This window comes from Colobus angolensis, unplaced genomic scaffold (assembly GCF_000951035.1).
Source record: "Colobus angolensis palliatus isolate OR3802 unplaced genomic scaffold, Cang.pa_1.0 Scaffold165, whole genome shotgun sequence".
Taxonomy (NCBI): domain Eukaryota; kingdom Metazoa; phylum Chordata; class Mammalia; order Primates; family Cercopithecidae; genus Colobus; species Colobus angolensis.
In genome coordinates this window covers 1,783,585-1,807,076 of record NW_012114766.1, presented here as the reverse complement: position 1 = coordinate 1,807,076, position 23,492 = coordinate 1,783,585, and the positions used below count along the sequence as shown (strand labels likewise).

At 48.8% G+C, this 23,492-nt stretch overlaps 1 protein-coding gene across 1 annotated transcript in view; it reads right to left on the bottom strand.

Annotated features, from left to right (window-relative positions):
- Positions 1-17,694, bottom strand: part of MYOM2 (myomesin 2) — a 99,472-nt gene extending 81,778 nt beyond the window's left edge. The window contains exons 1-6 of the mRNA XM_011937545.1: positions 17,498-17,694; positions 12,265-12,383; positions 10,802-10,957; positions 5,970-6,108; positions 5,676-5,833; positions 4,226-4,318 (exon numbers count right to left, since the gene is read on the bottom strand). Of these exons, the coding sequence (XP_011792935.1) occupies positions 4,226-4,318; positions 5,676-5,833; positions 5,970-6,108; positions 10,802-10,957; positions 12,265-12,371 (653 nt within the window). The 5' untranslated portion in view covers positions 12,372-12,383; positions 17,498-17,694. The remainder of the gene's footprint in view (positions 1-4,225; positions 4,319-5,675; positions 5,834-5,969; positions 6,109-10,801; positions 10,958-12,264; positions 12,384-17,497) is intronic.
- Positions 17,695-23,492: the final 5,798 nt, after the last annotated feature.

Here is a 23,492-nt window from a genome sequence, read left to right as displayed (position 1 = left end):
ACCCTAAAATAATACAGCAAGGAGTGAGGGGGAGCGAGCCTGTTACTTATAGAAAACCAGATAGATTGTTCTATTATAAATCTTTTTACAAAAATATGAGAACATCTTATTCTTTGAAGAATGAGGGCTCACATCCTGAGTCCCATGAGAAAATCTTACGAGCGTATAAAACAGTGTCAACTACAAATTTAAAATCAAATAGTACCAAGGGGGAGCTTCTTTTTCGGCACTTGAAGAATTCAGCTTACAGCGGCCAAAGAATATTCATAGGAATAAATGTCACTCATATCACAGATGGAAAAGCTCATTCCTGAGCCAACGAAGACGTGGGTGCCAACACATTCCGCCCCTGAAAATGGCCACAGATCCGATGACCGGCGGCTCAGCAGTTTGGAATGAACAGCTGAGACAAGCTGTAATTTGTGGGCTTATCTCATTGCTCTTTTCCTGAAGAATATTAACATTTCATTTGTTTGGAGCTTCCCAGGACCAAGAAGAATACTGAGAGAAAAGTTGGTCTTGGAAATTTCCTTTTCCCAAGTTTCCCAAATATTTGCATAACCAGGCAAAATCCAAGTCCATCAGGGGAGACCTATATTTGGGGATCATGGAGTCGTGGTGTTCCCGGGGCGGATTAAACAACTTAATCTCACACATGAGTCCATTCCGTTCACAGCCCATACGGTTCCCAAGGTAAAGTTTGAATGATGACAACACCAGTGTCAATGTGACGTTTTTCATTCTTGAGAAAGGAATATTGTTATTTTCTTTTTAAAACAATTATCGGAACACAGCTTGGGAACAAGCTGATCTGGAACTCAGAGCCACCTACTTACCCCTAAACAGTCACGGCACACACAGGGTAGAAAGCAGACAGCCCCACACATCCACGAGCTGTCCGAAATGAAGGCAGATGGTCTCTTGCCAGACATGACGGCCTATGGCCCATTAAAACTCCCGCAACTTTCGGAAATCCAAGGAGAGAAAGTTTCTCCCTGAAAAACCTGGCGAGGTCCCCGGGTAAGGCATCCCGAGCAGCCTGTGCCTGACTCCCCTGCCCATGCCAGGGCTCACCCCGCTGTGACGGCCACAGCTCTGAGAATACTTGGACCCCTCTCTTCACTAATGTCCAGTCGAGCCCAGCAGCAAATCCTGCTGGCTGTACCCTCAAAATCTGCCCAGAGCACCCACTTCTTCCCGCTCCCCTGTGCCCTCCTGCTCCCAGGCCCATGGTCCTTCCTGGATTCTGGCAAGTGCTCCCCACCAGGCCTGCCAGGCCCTGCAGCCTGTCTGCAGTCAGAGTGATCCTCTCGAGGTGAAGGTCACATCCTTCCTTCTCCCCTCTGCCCTCTGGGGCCTCCCTGCCTCCCTCCAGCAAAACCAATGTCCTTACAATGGCCCACGGGATCCCCTGATCTGCAGGGCCACTGGCTATGCCTGTGACAGATTGTCCCCTGCCAACCCTCTAGCCCGGGACCCCTGATGCACCTCTCAGAGCCTCTGTGCCAGGGACCCACCCGCTCCACAGCTCTGGGTCCTCTGCTGGCCTTCAAGCCTTGCTCACGTGACATCTCCACGAAGGTCCACCTGGCATCTATTTCACACCACAACAGGCCGCAGCCCCTCCCCGTGCCAGCTCTGCTGCTGTGGCTGGCTCTGTCCTTCACCCACAATTGCCTCCTGATGCCAGAGAGTGGGACCTGGAAGGCGGTATCCAGGTCTTGACCCCTGAATCCTCCTGAGCCTCCAGTACAGCACCAGGCACAGAGCAGACTCTCCGTGAGCAGGGCCGAGGAGCCTGCCAGAAGGAGAGCTTACCCAGAGAAACTCGGATTTATCTGGGGAAATGAGGTAGGATGCCCCGCAAATTTCAATCTTAACTATCGCCTTTCAACAACCAACGCTAGTGAATCTGCAGAGGGTGGACAGTTCCAGCAGGAGAAAGGCCGCAGGCCTCATGCAGGCTCCTTGGAAGGGGAGGCAGGAGGGAGTCTCACCCAGAGGAGCTGGTGGACCCCCTGACTCAGGGAGGGGCACCACCGGGCAGATGCCATGCTCAGGCTACCGGGGCAAGCATCAGGAAGAACTGGCTCAAGCCATGGCCCCAGGCACAATCAGAAACAGGAGGAAGGGAAGGCAGGAAGAGGAAGAGTTGGTGAGGATGCTGGGCAAGGGCACAGGGGAGGAGCCAGGCAGAAGGAGAGAAACCAGGCAGAGCCCGACTTTCTGCCAGGCTGGAAGGGACAAAGACTAGTCTCTTACTAAACGCCAGGCTGGAGGGGACAGAGACGCCCTCCCTCACTAAACTGGAGACAACTCATTGGAACCCTCTTCTCAACCAGGCCCCATGCTCGGTGGGCCCTCAAGAGTAAGAATCCCACCAGCTCAGCCGAGCTCAAGCCCCTCCCTTGACAGCAGATGGGCTCCTCTCCTTCCATCCCCAGGGATGTCTGATGGCCCCAGCCTGCTTTCAGCCAGAACCCTGCTGGGGAGGCTCGGCGTGAACCCCGTCACCCCCGTCTCTCCTGAGTCATTTCCCATCCACCCTACCCTGCTCCTTGGTCTCACTCCCACTTTCCTGCTGTCCTCAGAGCTGAGCCCGGTTTCTCTCCCCCAGGGCAAGAATCCCTCCCTGTGGTCCTGGAAGGAAGTCTTTCTTAATGGCCTTAACAAGTGTCAAGATGACTTTTTAACAGGATCCAATATATAAAAGCTTTAAAAAACAAAAAACAGACAAAAAAAACCAAGACTTTCATTCTAAGCAGGCTTCTGGAGAGAAGAGGCAGGGATGATCAATGTTTGCGTTCACCCTTCTGAGCTCCTCCCAGCTCCCTCTGGGAATTAGTGGGCACCTTCTCCTCTGAAGAAACGAGGCCTAACAATGACACACTCACTGCTTTACAGTTTAGTCAGAATAAAATCAATCAAACCGTATATTCCAATGTCTCACTTATTTTTTACCTTATTAATATTAACATCCCTCATGTTTTCCTAGAAGGGATTTGACATAACTGACCACACACACAAGCACACACACCCCAAACATCCCATTATATATATAAACATATATATATAAACATATATAAACACAAAGTGCATCTTCTTGCAGTAACTCTGTGAGCCCTTATAGCGATGATAAAATTGTTACTGTCTCTTGATCATTGTTTTCAGGAGGCGTTAATGGCTTATCCAAAGTCACACGGTCAACGTGGCCTTCTGGCTACTGGACAAGGGTGTGCTCCTTAAGTTCTATAACAGGCTGTCAGGTTCACTGGAAAAATTAGCATTAGAGCCATGGGAAGGTGCCATGATATACTACTGGTGAAAAAAGCTGACTTGTGTAATGTCAGGGTCTTTTGTGAAAAGTAAAAACCATGTATACAGAGAAACAGAAAAAGAACAGCAGGGTCTCGCTTTTATTTAAAAAATGAAATGTGTGGGCCGGGGGCAGTGGCTCAAGCCTGTAATCCCAGCACTTTGCGAGGCCGAGGCGGGCAGATCACCTGAGGTCGGGAGTTCGAGACCAGCCTGACCAACATGGAGAAACCACATCTCCACTAAAAATACAAAATTAGCTGGGCGTGGTGGCCCATGCCTGCAATCCCCACTACTCGGAAGGCTGAGGCAGGAGAATTGCTTGAACCTGGGAGGTGGAGGTTGTGGTGAGCTGAGACCGTGCCACTGCACTCCAGCCTGGGCAACAAGAGTGAAACTCTGTCTCAAAAAAAAAAAAGAAGTGTGTGTGTCACGTGAGAAAAGAAGAAATGCCAGCTATACAGCAACATACTGGGTGCTGGATGTATAGATGATTGTTTTTCTTTTATTTGTCTACATTTCATATACTTTTTTGATTTGTTATAAGAAAATCAAGGTTATCATTTTTTGAACAGTCTGAACTTAGGGTGTGTTACTCGAACCTGGCAGTGGGTGTCAATGAAACCTTCTTGCACTGCATGGCAGCCTTTCCACCCAGATGCCATTACCTTTCCCTAAACTATCTACTGTCTTTATTCCCAGAGTTTGCATTCCTCTGGCCAGACACTAAGGAAAAACAAAGGGAAGCTTCCAGCACCAGTACCATTAACTCATAAATGCTATTTAAAGTCACCCGGGGTGCAAACAGACAGGTGTGACTTGGCCTCCAGTTACCCATCTGACTTCTTCTCTGGGGTCTGCAATGCTGATTACCGGACACCAGTGTCCAGAGCCCTCACTGCGGCCATACCTGTTGATCTGCAACGTGTGCACGCCGTAGTTACTCTCAATTCTGTACTTTCCCGGTTCAGCCGCCTGGCAAATCAGACTGCCATCTTTGTACCTAAATGAGGAAAACACATTTTAGTTTAAAGGCAGAGTTGTATTCTGTGTGTGTGCAATTCTGCCCCAGCTCCCCCGCGCCCCTCGGACGTGCTGCTGCCCACTTCTGCGTGTTTCCCTTAGAGCCTCAGATGGAAGGAGGACAGAGCCCTGAGGGCGAGGCCCAGAGCTCGCACTGGTTTTGATTTCTAAGGCGAGAGCAGCACTTGCCTCATTCGGACTCTCAGGGGATTCCCCACCTGGCAGATCCAACACCTGCTTGACTTTTGTTGGGAATTCAGGACTTGTCATTCCATGAGGAAAACTGGGGTGCTGGGTCCCAGACCCACCTACTTAAGCTGCAGTGTAGCTAGTGTCTCAGGGAGTTCGGCGGGACCTAACGCACTGACCCTGGGGAAGGGAAGCTGGCTTCATGGCTCCATCCAGAAGGCAGGACCACATCCACCCCAGCATCTCCACATCACGAGCAGGCGAGCCTCAGCCTGTCGAGCCTGCCTTCCAGAGAACCTCAGCATCCAGCCATCAGCCACAATGCGCCTGGTCTGTGGCTCAGAGTCCCAACCCCGCGTATAAATGCACATAGATATAGGTATAACTTTAGCAATACATGTTGATACAAAAAGGGTCTCGAGGGCTTAAAGATGTAATTCTTCAATTATCACAGCTTGATTAACTGCAGCCCTGCAGTCTCAAAGCTTCAGAGTTTATGCTTTCCACTTATGAGTTTTCCATATTGAAAAGCAGACTCTCCAGCTTTGTGTACCTTCAGCAATCATGCATGTGCTCTTGCAAACAGGACAACAGCCATGCTCATTTCAGGGTAGTGACTTTTAAATAAAACCCTCTGGCCAGACATATGGCTCATGCCTGTCATCCCAGCACTTTGGGAGGCCAAGGCAGGTAGATCACTTGAGGTCAGGAGTTCAAGATCAGCCTGGCCAACATGATGAAAGCCCATCTCTACTAAAAATACAAAAATTAGCCAGGCGTGGTGGTGTACACCTATGGCCCCAGCTACTTAGGAGGCTGAGGCAGGAGAATCGCTCGAACCAGGGAAGTGGAGGTTGCAATGAGCTGAGATTGCACCATCTTACTCCAGCCTGGGCAACAGAGCAAGACTCCATCTCAAAAAAAAAAAAAGCCCTTGAAAAATTTGTTGACTCAATGTCATGAAAATAAAAATGTTTGCATATTAGTTAAAGTGGACGTTCAGAGTTTCTAGAAACATATTTCTGCATAGAGTTTCAACGCAAGCAGCCTCCAGCACAGGCTCAATGGCATTTGTCTCCTTAACTGGGGTCTTTCTTAACGAAAACACAGAACGGACTTCTTAACCCCCTAGGAACAGAGCCCCTCACCACTGCACCACGGGTGTGGGAAATCCTTGCACGGTAAAGCAGAGCTTCACAGACATCCTCTCCCAGACGGTGTGGGATCGCAGCCGCACCAGGATCTCAGGAGCCCTGCTTATCCGCTCTTCGAATGTGTGTCTCTCCCAGGCCAGCTTGTCCTCCATCTGCCCCAAGAAGCAAGGATGGTCAGGTTCCCAGACAGCGAACCACGCTCCGCCCTCGTCCATTCGAGCACCATGCAGACAAGCTAAGATCTAGTCCACGCATCCCAGAGACCCAGCCGCCCTGAGACCCTCCTACCATCTGCTGAATGGCGTATTTGTCCAGCTTGTCGCGGGCCTGGGAGCGTGCCAGGTGGACGTTCTCCTCCATGTGGGCCAGCTCGCTCAGGAAGCGCTGTCGCTTGGCCTCGCCATAGGCAGCCACCAGGGATTGGTACCTGCAGGAGCCAAGAAGCAGCCTCCGTTTCAGGAGTCGCAGAGAAAACCACGGGGCCCCTGAAGGCTAGAAAGAGCAGGCCGTTCTCTCCCCTGGGGTTTCCTTAAGTGCATTCAAGAAGAGAACAGGAGAAATGCTACTTCTGCTCATCTGTATCTATCATCAAGAGTATATTTTGGTGTGTGAATGCCATGCATGATGAAGTTGTAAAGAAGAACATGTATGTGATTTATTAATAAAAAAAAATACAGGAGGTGCCGGCCCCAACTTTCTTTCACCACCGAGAGTGCACAATTGCAACCGCTTGGAGGCCCTCAGAGATGCTTTGGAGAATTGCTGTGAGCCACAAAAGACAACAGGCACCCACTCAGAGTCGGGAAGTTAATCTGCTCTCTTAAAAACAGAGACGTTGTTCCTCATCTTCGCGTCCCCAGAAACTCGCATGCCGCAGATGCTCGGTAAAGACAGGGCACCTCGGGAAATCAGGGAAGCTTTGTGGATTTATCAGACGAAGGGCTTGATGCTTTCCCAGGTCTGAGACTCAAAACTGTTAGGTGCTGCTGGGCTAGGGGTGCTTCTGAAGTCAGTTCCATGATTTGAAAATTTAGGAAAATGGTGATCTCCCTTTGTGTGTGTTTTCCCCTGCAGGGCAGCAAATAAAAGCTATGTGTTTTCCTGGGAAGGATGCAGTTTCTGAGGGATTTTAAGACTGAATTAAAGTATTCTGAGTTCAAAAAAAATACAGATAAGAAATGTCTGGATGCTAAAAATAAGAATAAATAAGGATTAGATAAAGGATTCAGCATCTTCAATCTGTAGGGACTGAGAAATGTTCACATCCTCACGGCTCACGTGCCATCTTGTGAACCCCACAAATCGCACCCCAACACTGCCAGGCCCAGGCTGCCTCCATGCTCTGAGATGCTCCGGAAACCCTGTGGCAGCTCTTTCCGCCTCATCTCCCTCCCTCACCATCGTGTTCCCAACGTCTCGCCGAAATTAGGACGCTCGCTGTTCTGCTGCCGTCTTGGGATTCTGTCCCACTCATGAGAAAAGTCTCACTGCCATCCCTTTCAATCAAAACTCTATCCTTCCTTCAAGGCCCATCTCAAATGCCATCTCTCCCGTGGAGCCATTCCTAATTCTCCCTGCTGTGCCTTAAACACCAGACCTCTTTTTATTTCTCTTAGGGCCTTTATGATCGTAATTTGCATACATTTTATCCTTCCCAGGAGAAAGGATTGGCTACTTCTCACCTCTGTATTCCCCAGACTCAGTACACAGAAGATGACTCATAAATACTCAGTAGTCTAAGTTAGGCTGGGGGAGGTTGGTTCCCGAGTGGCAGGGACGGGAAGCTGCACACACTGCCTGGGAAGGAGGCGGTGGAGGGAAAGGTGGTGGAGCCGGAGCGCTGCCTGCGGTACTGTGTGAGCCACCAAGAGGCTGTTCGGCCAGGGCCACACCGCACAGAAAGTCCCAGTGTCGAAGCTGGAGTGGACCACAGGGTCACGGCTGTCCAGAGACGTGGGGAGAGCTGTCGAGACCCGCTGCAGGTTGGCGGTAAGGGCTGTCGGAGGCCCAGGGTGCAGGGCCTCTGTCTGAGGTGCTTCCACACCCCACACAGCTCCCATGGACCAGCGCTTCCCCTGCAGCGAATAAGACTAAGGCCTGGTGTGAGGCATTTGGGACGTTCGCAATCAGAATTGCAGAAAAGTCTGCAGCCTCTTCGTACAGAAACAGGGTGGGAGGAACACTAAAATCTAACCATAAAAGGAATGTGGATTTACCTCCTTAGGAATCTGGGATCTCACCTCCCACCCCCCTGTCCCCGCTCAGATCAGACACACCGCCTTTCCCTCCAACGTTTAGGGAACAGTCTCTTTGGGCCTCCGCTGTTCTGCATGCCCTCTGCCTGGGGCAGATTCCTCCCAACCCCTAATTGGCTGGCTTCTGCTCCTCCTGCTTTCAGCACAGGGGTCTCTCCCTCAGAGACTCTCCCCCGGGGCCACCCTCAAATTACAGCTCTGCTGGTCTCTTTCATATGTCCTCATCCTTCTTCTGCACAGCACTGGCCACTGCTGTCAGCACATGCATGTGCGTGTTGAATGACACCAGCCCTGTACTGTGACTCTGAATCCCAACCAAGCGGGAAAATGCCCACTTTGTTCCCCCAGTATCCAGGTACTTGCTTCCCCAGTATCCAGGTGCCAGATGCCAGGAGGAATTCTAGGAATATGTGTTCAAGAAATGAGCTATGGCATCAGACATCCTGCAGGGAACAAGCCTTCTTACGGGGAGTGAATCCCACTGAATTGCAGGGATCGAGAAGACAAAGTTTGGTCTGTGCCACGCAGCGCTGTGAACGTCTTCTCTTGATGCCGTTTACATTTCTATGGGCTCTTTATGTTTGAGTTACAAGAGCCTCAGCTTATTCTTAAGTCAACAGCACCACTATCCTCTAACTCTCTATGATTCAGAATAACTAATTGGTCTGGAATTCCTCCCACACCCAACCCCAAGTCAAGTCATTGAGGAAATATTTCTGCCGGTTGATGATCAGTTGACCGTGACTTCAGCCCACGTGTGCAGGGTAATGTCATTTGTCATGTACTGATTGCAAATGACAAGCCCTGGGACAGGTTGCTTGCAAGATTAAGGGAGGCCCATTTTTCACTGGAACTGAGGGAAGATGTCAGAGGGACATTTCCAATGGGCCATATCTTCCAGAAGGATGTGTTGAGTGCCTTCAGAGCACTGACGTCTCTTCAGTATTTATTTTACACAGGGACATCAGCAGTAACTCACATCAGTGAGCCCACAATTTCATCTTTTACAAAGGACCCACTTGTCCAGTGCATTAAACTAATATCCACCTTGGGAGGTCGGGGATAAATACATGTTTGCAATAGTGCTTGCAGCCCATGAGAGTGGTGAATTCTAATAAGGGCTGGAATCCACAGAGCTGCTCACATCGCTCAGCACAGGGCTCACTCATCCCTCCTGGGCCCTTCTACACGATGGTAATAGAAGAGGCTTCACAATAAATCTCAATTAGTGCTTGCCCAACTCACCAAGATCCCCACGACTTATGTTTATCTTTAAAGGAGGAAAGAACTGACTTCAAAACCACCTTCCCCGTGGAAGACATGCACATGGGTTAGGAGAACACAACACTGGGGGACTGCTGAAGAAAATCTCATGGAGAGCGTGAGCCGTGGGCTCCGCACAAAGCTGGGACAGCCCCTGGGCTTCATCCCCTGTCTCTACTATGTACGAGAGAGACTGGCATTTAACGTGAGCATCAGAGGAGCAGTGAGAACATAACCCATCACCAGCCATTCAAATCCCTTCTTTGAGTCAGATTTGGTATTGCAAGAGCATAGCCCAATGTGTTTTAGGACAATTTCCAACAGCCAAGGCTGTCATGAAAGTCCTTGCTGCCGAAACCGTATGAATCACAGTAAGCCACTCACTGTTACCATTTTACTAGCGGGAAAATTGAGCGATAGGAAGTTTATGCAATATGTTCAAGGCCACATCAATGTTTAAATGATAAAAAATAAAATGATAAGCTCAAGTATTCTATTGTGGCCCCCAAAACCTAAATAGAGGTAGAAGAATCCTATAATCCAATCCGTAAAAATCTGGATGGTGTTAACGTCTATATTTCAAACAGATTCTTTCACAAAAGACATCTTCACTTTAGAATTCATTTACATGGCAAAATTATCCTATGACATTTTAAAAAATTCAAATTTTTAAAAATAGAAGTTAACCTCCTTGGCTATACATTGTTTATGTTCAACAGATGGCTTCATCATTCTGAAACTTCCAAAGTGAAAGATGTTTACTCGAATCTCATTTTTCCTTCAGGTTTTAAGTGCTTTGAAGCTATAGATAAAATTCCCAGAAGTAGCAGGGGGAGATGAGGGAAAAAATATAGCAGGTATAAAACAAGGCATCCATGAACATTTAACTGTTCACTTCGTCCTTAAAAGATCAAAGCAATATCACCACCTGTTTCTCCGTCATCTGGAAATAATTTTAAGACTGGCGTTTTTATTAATCCATCCCGTTCCTATGGCATTTAGCCCCATGAGCTGCCTCTGTTGAAATGTAAAGCATGACAATTTATAGAATCCCTCCCCAACTCTTTAGTTTCCACACAACAACTGTTTAAAACCCTGGCTCCCACTTAGGAAGATGACCTTGCTTGAATCTGCAACCCTCCACGGCTGTTCCTGCATAGCTGCAGAGGTTGCAAGTGGAAATTCAGAATTAATCTCACGCTGCTAGGTCTTGATGTTCTCAAGCATGCTTATCCTGCTCTGTGTGGAGAGGGGCTGAGCTTGGCTTAGAAGCCACAGACCCTGGAGCTCTAAACCCGGCTGGGACATGCGTGAGACATGGAACCCTGAACAGTGGCATGAGCGCTCTGGACAGCAACGCTCTCTTCTGCAAAACGGTGGGAAGCTTGTGCCCAGTGGTTTTCTTGTTCGGATTAATTGAGATAATGATGGTAAAGAGAAGCAGGTGATTGGGAAACAGCAGGGTTCTCCCTCGCCCCAGGAATGGCCAGTGTTCCTCGGTCTTCCCTCTCAGCTAAGGTCGCTCTTCCCTTCCCTCCTCACTGTCCCTCCACTGCGACACCACGCAGGGCACAGGCAGAGTCAGGGAAGCCACGCGCTCACCTGCTTCTGTTCTCCTGCTCCTCCTCTTCCTGCGTGCTCATCCGCTTCGCACAGACTCTGCAGGTGGTTCCTCCCAGGGACGTCTGGCTGGAGGCTCTCTGCGAAGATGACCGTTGACTCAGGGACTTCTGGGAAGATGCCTGGGTGGAGGCTCGCCTTCAGGAACACGGTCACAATTAGGAGATGCATGTGCAGGCACAGTACAGAAATTTATCCTGACACACATCACTTTCTCTCTACACACCCCAAACCACTCATATACGCAGAGCACACACAAGCACACACATGCACAGGCATATGAGAGGCATGCAGCTAAACACATATATGCACACATGCACATGCCCACACACACGTGTGCAGCCACACATGCATGCATATGCACATACAATACACATACACACGTGTATGCAAATAAATGCATAAATGCAAGGACGTGCCTTCCCACAAGCACATGCACACGCATACACACACTCGTGTGCACACATAAACACACCTACACAAGTGCACACGCGCTTGCACACAGGCAAACCAAGCCTGTGTCCCTGTGTGCCCACACCCACACCCACACACACCCGCCCTGGGGTGCTTTCTCCCTGAGCTCACTGGGGCTGGTGCCACCTCCCCTCAGAGCCAGCCAGTGCCGGCCACGGTCCTTCTGGTTCCATGCCAGGATTATATATATCTTGAGGGATTTGAGACACCCCAAGGCTGCTGGGAGGGGCTGCAACTGTTTGGCTTTGTTTGGTACAAGGGATGGCAACTAAATAAAAGTACCCTAAGCGTTTCTAAATATAGGGTGTGGGTGACATGAGGCAGGCACCTGGGCCGCAGAACGCCTGCCCGTGGTCCCTCCCTCTCTTCACCACAGCCTTCCAATCAGCCCATTAAGATTGCAGATTTGCTGCTAGACAAACAGTGTCCATGGGGGCGTGAGCTGCCATCCTGGATGAGGCCATCCCCAAGAAGCTTCCAGAAGGTGTGGCTGCACACCGGCCCCAGAGGCAGGGATTCTTGATCTTGGCACATCCATGATCAATGTAGCAAAATCACTAATATTGCCTCCCATTCCATCTTTACTTTGCCACCCATTAATTTCTCTCCTACCGACAGCCTTTCCCACTAGTTTCAACCTCATTTATCTTTATTTTGGGTGGCTTTTTAGATCCTAGTTCTGGAAGGCATGCGATGAGCAGTAAAATCAGTGAACTCATACAAAGCACTTCCTGCCTCCCCACCTCAACCAGGAGCTCAGAGCCCGGCCAGCAGGACCTGCCAGGACATGGCGCCAGCTCCACACAATGCGGCTCTGTGGCAGGACCTGGGCACGGGAGAGGCTGCCATCCCTGCTCTCTGACTCCCTGCAAACCCGTGCCTCTGCAGGGCTGACAGGACTGGAAAAGCCATTAAAAATCAGACCCCCATAATCAAAGCTCTGCGCGTCTCATCAGCCAATGCCAGCTTACTTTTTTGATGCGTATTCATCCAGCAGGTACCGAGTTTGAATATTACGGTAGGACTGGTCAAAGTGCCTGTGTCTCTTCTGGTAGAAGGGGACGGCCACAAGGGACATCTTGGCGTCCTCCTACAAAGAGAGTTACACACAACACTGAGCTCCCTCGCAGGCATCATGAGGCCTCTGCAATTTCTGCATCATTCCCAAGGGGAAAATGAACTCCAGTTAATAAAACCCCCTTGGAAAGGGAAAAAACAGAAGATTACATAGCCAGAAATCACCTTAGACCAGCAGTCAGGAAGCCTATTAACTTCCCAGGGATCCAACTTTATTTTTTGTTTTCTTCCATGACAGTTGGAAGACTGGGCTAGTGTTTCATTTGACTGGGAACTCAACAAGTATTCCTAGAACCCCTGGTGTGTTCAGGGCAAAGTTCAAAACAATGTGAGTGGGAAGGACAAAAAGAATTAAAGCAGATTAGAGAAGTAAACAAACACTTACAATACAAGAGAACATGCGATAAGAGCCAAGAGCCCAGGGGAGATAGAAGGTGTCCTGGGAATGGCAGGAGCCGAGGACGGCCGAGTGGCCCACGAGGCAGGTGACATTTGAGAGGATCCTTGGTGGACAGGCAGGACTGCCAGGCGGAGGTAGGAAAGGAGGGCAGCCCACGAGCAAAGGTCGGGGCAGGAGAATCCAGGATCGTGGGAGATTTGCAGGGGTGTGACCAGAAATCACTCTGGAAAGACACAGCCACAAGCAGAGGTGGCTGGTGTCTGGCTGGGGAGCCGGGAGTTGTTCCACCACGCAAAGGGGGATGTGGAAAAAGGGGCTGTGGCTGGAGACGCCCCCTGGAATCGGCCGTCTGAAGTCTCGCTGGTTACAGTAGACGGGTGTGGCAGGAGGTGAGCAGGAAAGTGAGGACGGAGCCTGGCATCAAAGCCTCAGGGGTGTGGGGAAATTCGAGAGCGTGGATGAAATTCTCCCCAAACAAGAAATCTTCGAGTTCCATTATTTTCTCTGGGAACTTGCAGCATTACAGGTATTAGACATGGCAATCTGTTGTACATGTTCACCCAAAATACGTAAAATGCCAACATGCTGAGTGACTTGATCATCGCTACAAAGTGATGCAGGGACCATATTGCTAAATCTCTACAGTCATTAGTTTCCCAAACAAAGTGCGGAAGGACTCACAACCTGAGCTCCATTTTTGACTCTTCTGTTTAAACGAGGAGAATCTGTCCTTATTTAAAGACAGAACTCCTTGGTAAGGCCCCATGGCACAGCCCCAGGGATGCCACCCACATCCCGGCCCATGGGAATGAGACTCGAGTGGAAAATGCCAAGGGCTGCTGGGAGATGAATGTGTCGTTGTTCGGATCTCCAGGGTACATGCTAGAAAACCTACCACAACACATAAATTGCCCCAAGGACACTCCTTACGATCTGTTTCCTTTGAACTCTGTGATCTCCGAGAATGACAGTATTGTAGAACTTGGAAAGATCACTAGGGATTATCCAAACTCCTGTTCTACAGGGCAGAAAACAGGACACACAGGCCAGAAAGGAGAAATTCTTCCTCAAAAGCATGTAGAAGAGGCTACCCCTGCCCCAAGGCCATCCTTATTCTGGGCCTTTATTACTCTGCCACACTAACTCTCTCAATATTGCCTCTTAAAATTCAACTAGTCAACCACCACCCCAGCCCGGGAGGGCCCAGCCGTGTTTCAGAGTGCGGCAGCACGCATTCTACTCCAGGGATATAACAGAACGTGGCACCTGACGGAACACAGTAAAAGCATATCTCCTCCGCCCGCCCCAATACTGAAGGCGGCATCATAGCGCAGAGGTCAAGCGCCCAGGTTTTGACATCTGGTAGACCTGGGATCGAATTCTGACTCCAGCATTCGGATGAGGCCTGGGTAGCTTCTAGCTCCTCTAGCTCTGGTGTTCCATATTGAATCTGCACCACGCCTGGCACCGGCCCTGGTACCGAGATCGGTAGCTGTCTCTGTTACACTGCGACGGTTATCCAAGGTGGATCTTCAAGAAACCCTTCCTGCTTGGAAGCCCATTTACACTCTCTGGAGTTCACCAGCAGGGTGCTGGGAAGAGCTCTCTGAACTGAAGCTGGAGCAAGGTTGGGGAAGATGTTTCAGCTTCCATCCAGTTTCCTATCCAAGGTTCTTCTGGGATTGGCCTGACGAACACCAGGCAGTTCCACTCCAGCAGACACGTGAACCACCCCCAGTACCTGCTATTGCAGCACAGGCTCATGTGTCATCACAGCATTTACTTACATTTATGTTGACTTACACCTCAGATGTGTTTGTATTTCTTGGCAAAGGGAAGAGTAAAAATATGACCTATTAGGTCAAAGGAGAAAAAAGAGGAGAATCACGCTGGATGGAAATCGTCCTCCTTAGACCTAAGACCTGGAACAATGTGAAACGGCTCAGGCCTTGAGAGCTCACAGACTAGCTATCCTTCAACTAGTCTGGAACGTCCTGTCCAATGTGTGTGCAGAACCAGCAGCCCACGTATCACCGACTTGACACGCAGTCCTCTGGGCCTGGAAGTTTTCAAACACTTCATGTGTGAGGAGCTACACTTTGTAGTGCTTAGCAAGGCAGAGCTGGGATCAAGTGTGCACACTTCCTGCACTCCTCACTCCGATGGTACCTGACTGTGGAAGTCTCCCTGGGCGTCTTTGGATGGGGGTAATAGGCACTTTGCTGCCTTTATCCCCACGTGTATTCCCTGCTCACTTCATGCTCAGGACCACCAAAATCAGGAGGTGTCAGAGGCTTTGCAGACTCCATCAGCCTCAGTTCATTCCACAAGAATGGCAATTGCCATGTGCCAGCCAAGCCTGAATCAGAACCCTTGGATTTCAACAATGAAAACATCTTAGAGCTCCTGGCTCAGAGAAGTAGCAGGTTCAAGTCTTCTGTGCATTTGACTCCCAGTGCCAATGTGCCCTCCATTCCACCTTTATCAATCTCATGCCCCACCCAGAAAACGAGCAGGACTGCACGTCCAGCCTCACCCACCCTGAACGTGTGTCCCCGCTGCCATCTCTTCACTCCTTGGGGGACTTCCCACGTTAGAACTTCCCCAGCGTCCCTCACCCAGCCTGGGCTACCACCTCCTGGCCGGGTGTGATGACCCTCCTGAGTCAGTGGGGAAGCAAATTCCCACGGACTCATCATGTGCTGGGTGCCTGCAGCCCCGGCAGCACAGGGTCCTTCTGCGTGCAGGGAACCCTGGAGAGGACTTGCCAAATGTGCCCCGCAGATCCAGCATCCCTTATCCAGAATGCTCGGACCAGAAGTGTTTCCAATTTCTGATTTGTTTTTCAGACTGTGGAATATTTGCATTTATGCTTACTGGTTGAGCAACTCAAATCCAAAAATCAGAAACCTGAGATGCTCACACAAGGATTTCCTTTGAGAGTCATGCCAGCTCTCAGAAAGTTTCAGAATTTAGAGCATTTTGGATTTCTGATCTTCAGATTTGGAATGATCAACCTGCACTATTTATGACACTATAAAGAAAATGGCAGGACCTAGGCCGATCAGCACCCCAATGTCCCTCCACTGCCTACGCAGAAAGCTATTTTCCTTTTTAAGGAACTATCTCAGACATGTGTTAAATACCCCCTACGCACACCAAAAAAAAAAAAAAGAGAGAGAGAGAGAACAAACAGCCTTTCCTCGCAGGGCAGTTTTTGGTGTGAGTCCCTGGGGCTCAGGGGCATTGGGAGGCTGCGACTCCAGTGGGGACCTGCTGACCTTGAGCTCAGGGGCCTCCACCTGCTCTGCTGTAAAGCCAGGGAGCTGAGCAAGGTGGCAGCTAACAGTCCCGCAGCTCGGACAGTGTGTATATAGGTAATCCTGGAGCCACGCTGCGCTGTTAGCACGGACCGTCCCCAGGGAAATATGACTTGCCCGGGTCATCGGCAGGGCCACAGCCGAACCCAGGCGCCAGCTGAGTCTCCTGACGGTGTCCAGCCCACTTTCCACCACAGCCCGGCTCCCCGGCCACTCCCGGAATGCTCCTGACACGTTTAGGAATCATGACACCAGGATGAAACGTGAGCCTGTCCTCCAGTGCAGGGCACTGTGTGTCTGATATCCCCATCCTAATCCTCCTGCGAACAGTATGTGGAGCCCATTCCTCATGTCACCAGATGTGTTTTAATTTACAAAAAAATGTTTGAAGTACAAAACATTGACTTCCACTTAATGAAGGAAATTGTGGTTTGTATAGTTAAAAATGTCAAAGTCAATCAATACACCAAATTAAAGCATTTCTAGAGGGGAAAGGGACTCCCAGACACACAACGTTGGCCTGTGCCCCAAGTGGCTAAGCCCTTGGCTCCCAAGACAAGTTTTAGCTCAGGACTTGGTTTATTAAATAATGCCTTAAATTATCTTTGTTCTGCGCTTTCTTTGAGTCCTGCTTTACTTCTACTTAGAAAGGAATGTGAAATGGAGAATTAGAAAAAGCCAGGTGTTCCCAGCGACGGCAAAACCCCTTCCTTCCGTGTCACCTCTGGTGCCTTCCACGTGCAACCACCCAGCCCCCTGTCTTTCTCCAGCAGGTTTCATCAAGCGCGCACCCTGAGAAGGCACAGCCTCCATCAGCAGAATGGAGCTGTAGAAGTCTGCAGGTTCACAGCACACCCAATGGCACCAAGAAGAAAACAGCCATGAGAACGCTGTCATTTTTGGGCAAGGATTATTCTCTTTCCCATACCCTGGATAATATAGACTAGGTCTAAGCTGAATGACTCTCCACTCTTTTTTCCCTTAAGAAAATGTCCAGTTTTATCATTTCACACTTTTATAAGCCAGCCCTCTCCTCTGGGGAGGCTTTCATTTCAGAGAATCTCATGAAAATTGCAGACATCAGTCCCCTGACTGGGGGGCCCGTGGGGCCATGCGGAGACCAGGGTTAAAATCCAAAGCACACGTTGCAGTGTGCTGGACGGCACTTAGCAAAGACCACGGCTGTGGGAAATAAAATGTTAGTTGAGCATAAAGTCTCATCAAAGAAATACAGAGCCCAGAACTAATTGCTCTGTTTTCCACGGTAAAGGGTGCCTGCGGGGGGAGTGCACTGGCTCTCTCTTCTTGACCCTGAAGAAGAGCTACTTAGAAAATGTGAGTGCAGAAGTTACCAGTCCTCCCCTTAAAGCCACAAATTAGAAAAGGAAAGAAGAGAAAGACACTCACCCAGACAGAAAGGAAAATTGCAAGGAGGAGAGAGAAGCCCTGGCCACGGGCTCACCAAGCCACCCACACTCTAGCTGAGGAAGGCAGAGCTGACTCCTGCAAAGCGCCTGTGCCTCCCTCCAGTTTAAGGTCTGAGGAGCTGCTATATATAGACGCCGGGGCCTGCCTCTCCCCACATCGATGCCCGCATCATAAATCACCAGCCTGACCTCAGGAGGAAAAGCTTCTTATTCAAATTGAGGGCGGTGGAAATCACGATTCAAAACTGGAACGTGTCCCTTCTGAGTCCCAAAGTGCACTTTTCCCAGGAAACCTAGTGTGACACTTCAGCCTCTGACCCAGAAAGAGAGGGCAAGGCGCTGATTTCCCACACTCCCTCCTCAACTCTACTACACGAGTTCTAATCCTTAGGCGTGAATCCTCAGACATATCTTCAACCCTTTCAAGCTACAGGTTCCCTGGCACATAAACTGATACCCCCGAAGGAATCTTTAATAATGACGGGGATTTCAGTGAGCATGTGGGCCATCTGCAGGCCTGGACTCCGGAGTTGGGGTCAGCTGTGGCGGAAGCAGGTGCGCAAGCCCATGGGTTTGTGTGCGTGTGTGTACGCGTGCGTGTGTGTGCTTTTGTGTGTTTGTTCGTTTTTTCATTTCAAGAACGACTCAGGTCTTCACTCGATTGTATCTTAGGGCTATTTTAGCAAGAACTGCCAACCCAGAAGAGGAGCGGTGCCTACTCGGCAAGTCGGGGCTTATTTATAGCCATTACCACAGATGTACAGGGCGTCTACACCACACGGATAACTGCAGGGTGCCCGTCGTTTCGCACAGCGTGTGTCCAAATATAAATAACACACACCTGGCACGGTCCTGGGCTGCAGCCTGGCCAAGAGGCGAGGCCTCAAGGGGACGCCCCCATCTGAGAACCCGGCCAATCACTCTCCAGCTGCACCTCACCACAGGGGCTGAGGATCTCGGCCAGCTGCTCCCCCAACCGAGGCTCTGCTCCCCAGCTCCAAAATGCAGGTAATAACAACTTTCCTGTAAGTTTGTTGTGACAATTAGAGAAAATATGATATGAGAATTGCCTAGGAGCCTTAAGAAACTCCACGTTCTCACACTGGGGCATCAGGGGCACAGCCAAGAACCAGGGAGCAGGTGGATGGAGGCAAAGATCAGATATGAGAAAGATGCGAGCACAGCCTCTTGCTGGGCCCCAGTGCATCCTGGACGCTGGATCAGGAGGCAAGTGTTTCTGTCTTCTTCTCCTTGGTATTCTGATGGCCTAGCATTTAATTTAATTAGTGTTTGTTGAGTGGTTTTTTAGTCTATTCAGGCTGCTTTAACAAAACACCATAGTCAGTGTAGCTTATAAAACACTAGAGCTTCTTTCCCACAGTTCTGGGGACTGGAAGTCCAAGATCTAGGTACCAGCAGACACTGTCTAGTGACAGCCTTCTGGTTCTGGAATGGCATGGTCCCTGAGTCCTCACTGCATCCAGGGGCGAGGCCGCTCTTGGGGCCTCTGTGTGAGGACACTGATCCCACGCGGGAGGTTCTACCTCCATGACCTTGTCACCTCCCTAAGGCTCCACCTCCTCATACTATCATTTTGGGAGTTAGGGTTTTAACCCACATATTTTTTAGGGGGGTGCAAACAGCAAAACCAGAGCAAGCAATGTTTCCTTCCCATTTATCAGCATCTCCTTCCCTACGAAATCCAGTTCTCAGGGACCTGGGGGATTTCCCTCCAGCCCCACTGCCTTCCTGCCTCTGAGTGTGGCCAACACGGGAGGGGCAGTAATGGGGCCCTGTCCCCTCAGGTGGCATCTCAGTCCTCTGGGTCCCAGTCCTAGTATCTCAGGAGGGGACAATCTCTCCCCAGAGAGGTGCCTCTCCTGAGAGAAGGAAAGGCCAGCACACTCCTCCTCCTTATCCGACATTTCACGGTTGCTGTGCCCTCCTCCTGTGATATAGCAATTGAGTTTCCTACAGCGCCATGTCTAAGAAAGCCTGGATCTTTCAGCCTCACCACCCAGAGAGCAGAGTGTGACCTGGGACACAGACATGCTCCTGATGGGGACACAGCTTCGCCTTCTGCCGGGGACAGGAGACTCTTTCCCGCCCTCCTCGTAGGCCCCCATCTCCCTGAGCCATGTCTGCCCCTGCCCTCCCGGGACTAGCTGCCAAAACTCCCTGGGTGAGGTGCACCTGCAGGAAGCCTGGAGCCAAGAAGGGACAAAGGACAGAGGAAGGCGGTGGGACCAGGCATGGGTCCTGTGTTCTCCACCAGACACACCAGCTCTGGGGCAAACAGGCTCCTTCTTGCCGAAGCTCCTTGGGCTGGCTTTCTATCATCTGCCATCAAGAGAATCCTAAGACAAAGGAAGAGTCCAGCAATCTCACTTCCAAAGCTCAAATTGGCAGCATGTGAATGGAAAACAGTTGACCTCACTGAGGATGTCCCATGACATAGAAAAGAAGATCAAAATGCAGAGAGTGACATTTTAAAACCACATGCCTTCAATCCTGTGGAATCCGAGGCCAGATCGTTCATGGGTGAAGTTACATTCTATAAAGCAACAGTCCCCAACATTTTTGGCACCAGGGTTCGGTTTTGACAATTTTTCCAAGAACAGTGGGGAGGGGGATAATTTCGGGATGAAACCGTTCTACCTCAGATCATCAGGCATTAGATTCTCATAAGAAGTATCCAGCCTAGATCCCTCACATGTGCAGGTCACAGTAGGGTTTGCACTCCTGTGAGAATCTAAGGCCGCAGCTCTTACAGGAGCTGGAGCTCAGGTGAGAATACTCACCAGCTGCTGTTCACCCTGCCATTCGGCTCCTCACAGGCCACGGGCCCCGAGGCTGGGGTTCCGGACCCCTGTTACACTGCACAGAGCCGAAACTGACATTCGATTCAGGAAAATCAGTTTGGATATTTGAAAGAAAATTATTCTTAAGATATTTTGTTCACTTCCATGCATTCTGTCTCAGAAAACAAAAAGTGCTCCTGTGTATTTTAGAAATTATCCATTCAACAGGCCAAACATTCAGTTTTGTGATTCAAAGGAGGACGGCTCACCAGAAAGAGGCTTCGCAGTTGCAGCCACAGCACAGAGGGGAAGGGACAGGGGATCACCCTCCACACTCTCCCGAACCAGGGGGCGATGAGGCCAACAACCAAGGCATCTGGTCCCCACAGAGCACGTGTGCACAGGCCGCAGAAGGGAGACTGGAAAATCTGGAGGCAGAAAACTCCCTTGAGGGCATCAGCCCCCATCAGCACTGCCTCTCATTCCCAAACCCTGAAAACCTGAATCTCAGAAAACAGGCCCACTTTAAAGAAAAGTGTTTTTTGTTTTGTTTTTTTTTAATTGATAGATTGATTGATTGAGATGGAGTCTGGCTCTGTTGCCCAGGCTGGAGTGCAGTGGTAACTGCCGACTCCTGGGTTCAAGTGATCCTCCCACCTCAGCCTCCCAAGTAGCTGGGATTACAAGTGTGTGCCACCAAACCTGGCCTTTTTTTTTTCTTTTTTTTTTTTTTTTTTGGTATTTTTAGTAGAGACAAGGCTTCACCATATTGGTGAACAGGCTGGTCTTGAACTCCTGTCCTCAAGTGACCCACCCATCTCGGCCTCCCAAAGTGTTGGGATTATAAGCATGAGCCACCATACCCAGCCTTGTTCCTTTTTTCTGTCTTTAGAATGTCTTTCTTCCTACCTATGCTTGTGCAGTTCTTATTTAGAATTCAAACCTCAAGAAAATCACATCCACTTAGATGAGTTAACTGCAAAGTTTAAATGTGAGCCTTCTGAAAATATTGATTGTGAGGGTAACCTTGTTTAGAGAAATACAGCTGTCACCTTCTTAATTTCCAAGAAGTTCAATAGATGTCTCTTTGAGGCCATGCGTAATCCAGTAATTGACGAAATAGGTTGCTAACATTCAGAGGCAGCACCTTCCTTCTAACATTTCACTAAGTCAGTTAAACACGTGTCCACAGAAAGCAGCAGCTCAGTAATGAGGAACCCTTTACCGACGTGAATCAGTACAGATTCCCAATGTTTCCACCATTTCTGAACCATTTTCCAGGAAAGTAGGAAAAGAAACGCTTAGGTTTCCTTAGCTTGTTTTTTCTTTTCTGTATAATTTTGCCTTTCTTTTATACTCCCTAGTAAGTTTACCTGCTACCTCTTTTGAAGCCAACATTAATGTAACTACACATCAATTTCTGAGTGAAGATTTCCCCAACTGCACCATCTTACTCTTCCCCAGACACTCTCGCCACAGCAGCCACCAAAGTGTTGGCTTCTTCTCCCCAAACATAGCACATTCTCTGTGCTTAATAAAGGAGTTCTGAATTAACTACCCAATGAATGGATTCGAGAGACATGAAGAACTTACTATTGTTAAGTATAATAGTTAATAGTGGCTCAGAACGAAACAGAAATAAACAGCATTGACAAAGCTAGGCTATATTTAGTAATTCTTTACCTCAGCTTAAAAATATATATGGCAGACAGACAGATAGATAGATAGATACTGATATAGATAGATATAGACACTTTAAATATATGTATACTTTTAAATACATTTAAATTAATATTTATGGAGGGTTTACTATGTCTCAGAGTACCTGCATGCCTTAATACTCTAACTCTAATATATAAGACATGCGATGTCTGAAGTAGACTTTCACTTTTATCTGTGATAAAGTTGCTTCTAGTAGGACAACATTGTTATCCAGAACAAGTAACAATCCAGATAAAATACAGAGAGTGAGAGATGGAGAAAGAGTAATGAAAGAAAGAGAGAAAAACAGGTAAGTGAATGGACACATGAGCTGATGGGCAGATGAATAGACAGATGATGATGATGATGATGATGATAGGTTAGATTGACAGATTGATAAAGAGATTGATTATATATAAGCTACATGATAGATCATAGATGATAGAGTGATAGAAAGATAGAAAGATATTTACCTTCAATAGATATATTAATATCTATTAAGAGAAAAAACACTGAATGAATAAAAAATAAAAACACCTTTATTTTCTATTTTTGAGTTCTAGGATTATCTTGGACATCGTCACTCTTTTCTTCTGCAGTAACATGCTATCAATCCCACCAGTGCATTAAAAAATTCTCAGGCATTATATTGATTGATATAAATAGATAATATATGATAAAGTGATAGAGTGATGATAGAGATGATAGATAGAGATAGATGAATGATGGAAATAGATCGATAGATCGATAGATAGACAGACAGACAGACAGGATACTAAGACAGACAGATGATACACAAGAGAAGCCGTGAGAGCAGCCAGTGGTTCCAGGCCCAGTCCTAGTGAGAATTGTGCCTCCTGAAGTGGGCATTCTCTCTGCACATCACTTTCTATCTCTGAGCACTTTGCTGATTTGTGGCTGGGTGGAAGGTAAGAAAGAGGAAAGAGTGCTGCTGTTGAGAAGCAGAGGAAACAGCAGAGCTTCCTGCAATACTGTGAGGCTGGGGAGAGAAGAATTGGAGTCTGGGCCTGACAATGCATCCAGGATTTGAGAAGCCAAGATCCTGAAGAGAGGGAAGGCTCAAAGATCAGAGCCCAAATCTCAGCACCAGGTTTCACCTCAAAGCACTCCATGAGCATAAGGAGGCAAGCAAAAAGTGGTGAAAAACCAAAGCAGAGCTGCTGTTGGTTTTCCAGTGCTCTTGAGTCGGGGTTTAGGACCCCTAAGAAAGGTGGGGCCATGTTAAACGAGGCAGACTCTCCGTTTGCCAATGGTGTATATTGTTTGGTGAGTTATCTGTCCAGACCTTTTGCCCATTTTTCCATTGGGTTGTTTCTTTTCTTATTGTTGAGATTTAAGAGTTCTTTGGGCAGCAGTGCTTTAATGGATGTATATTTGCAAGTATTTTCTTGCAGTCTGTGGCTTGACTTCCCATTCTGTTGATCATGTCTTTTGTAGAGCAGATATATTTAA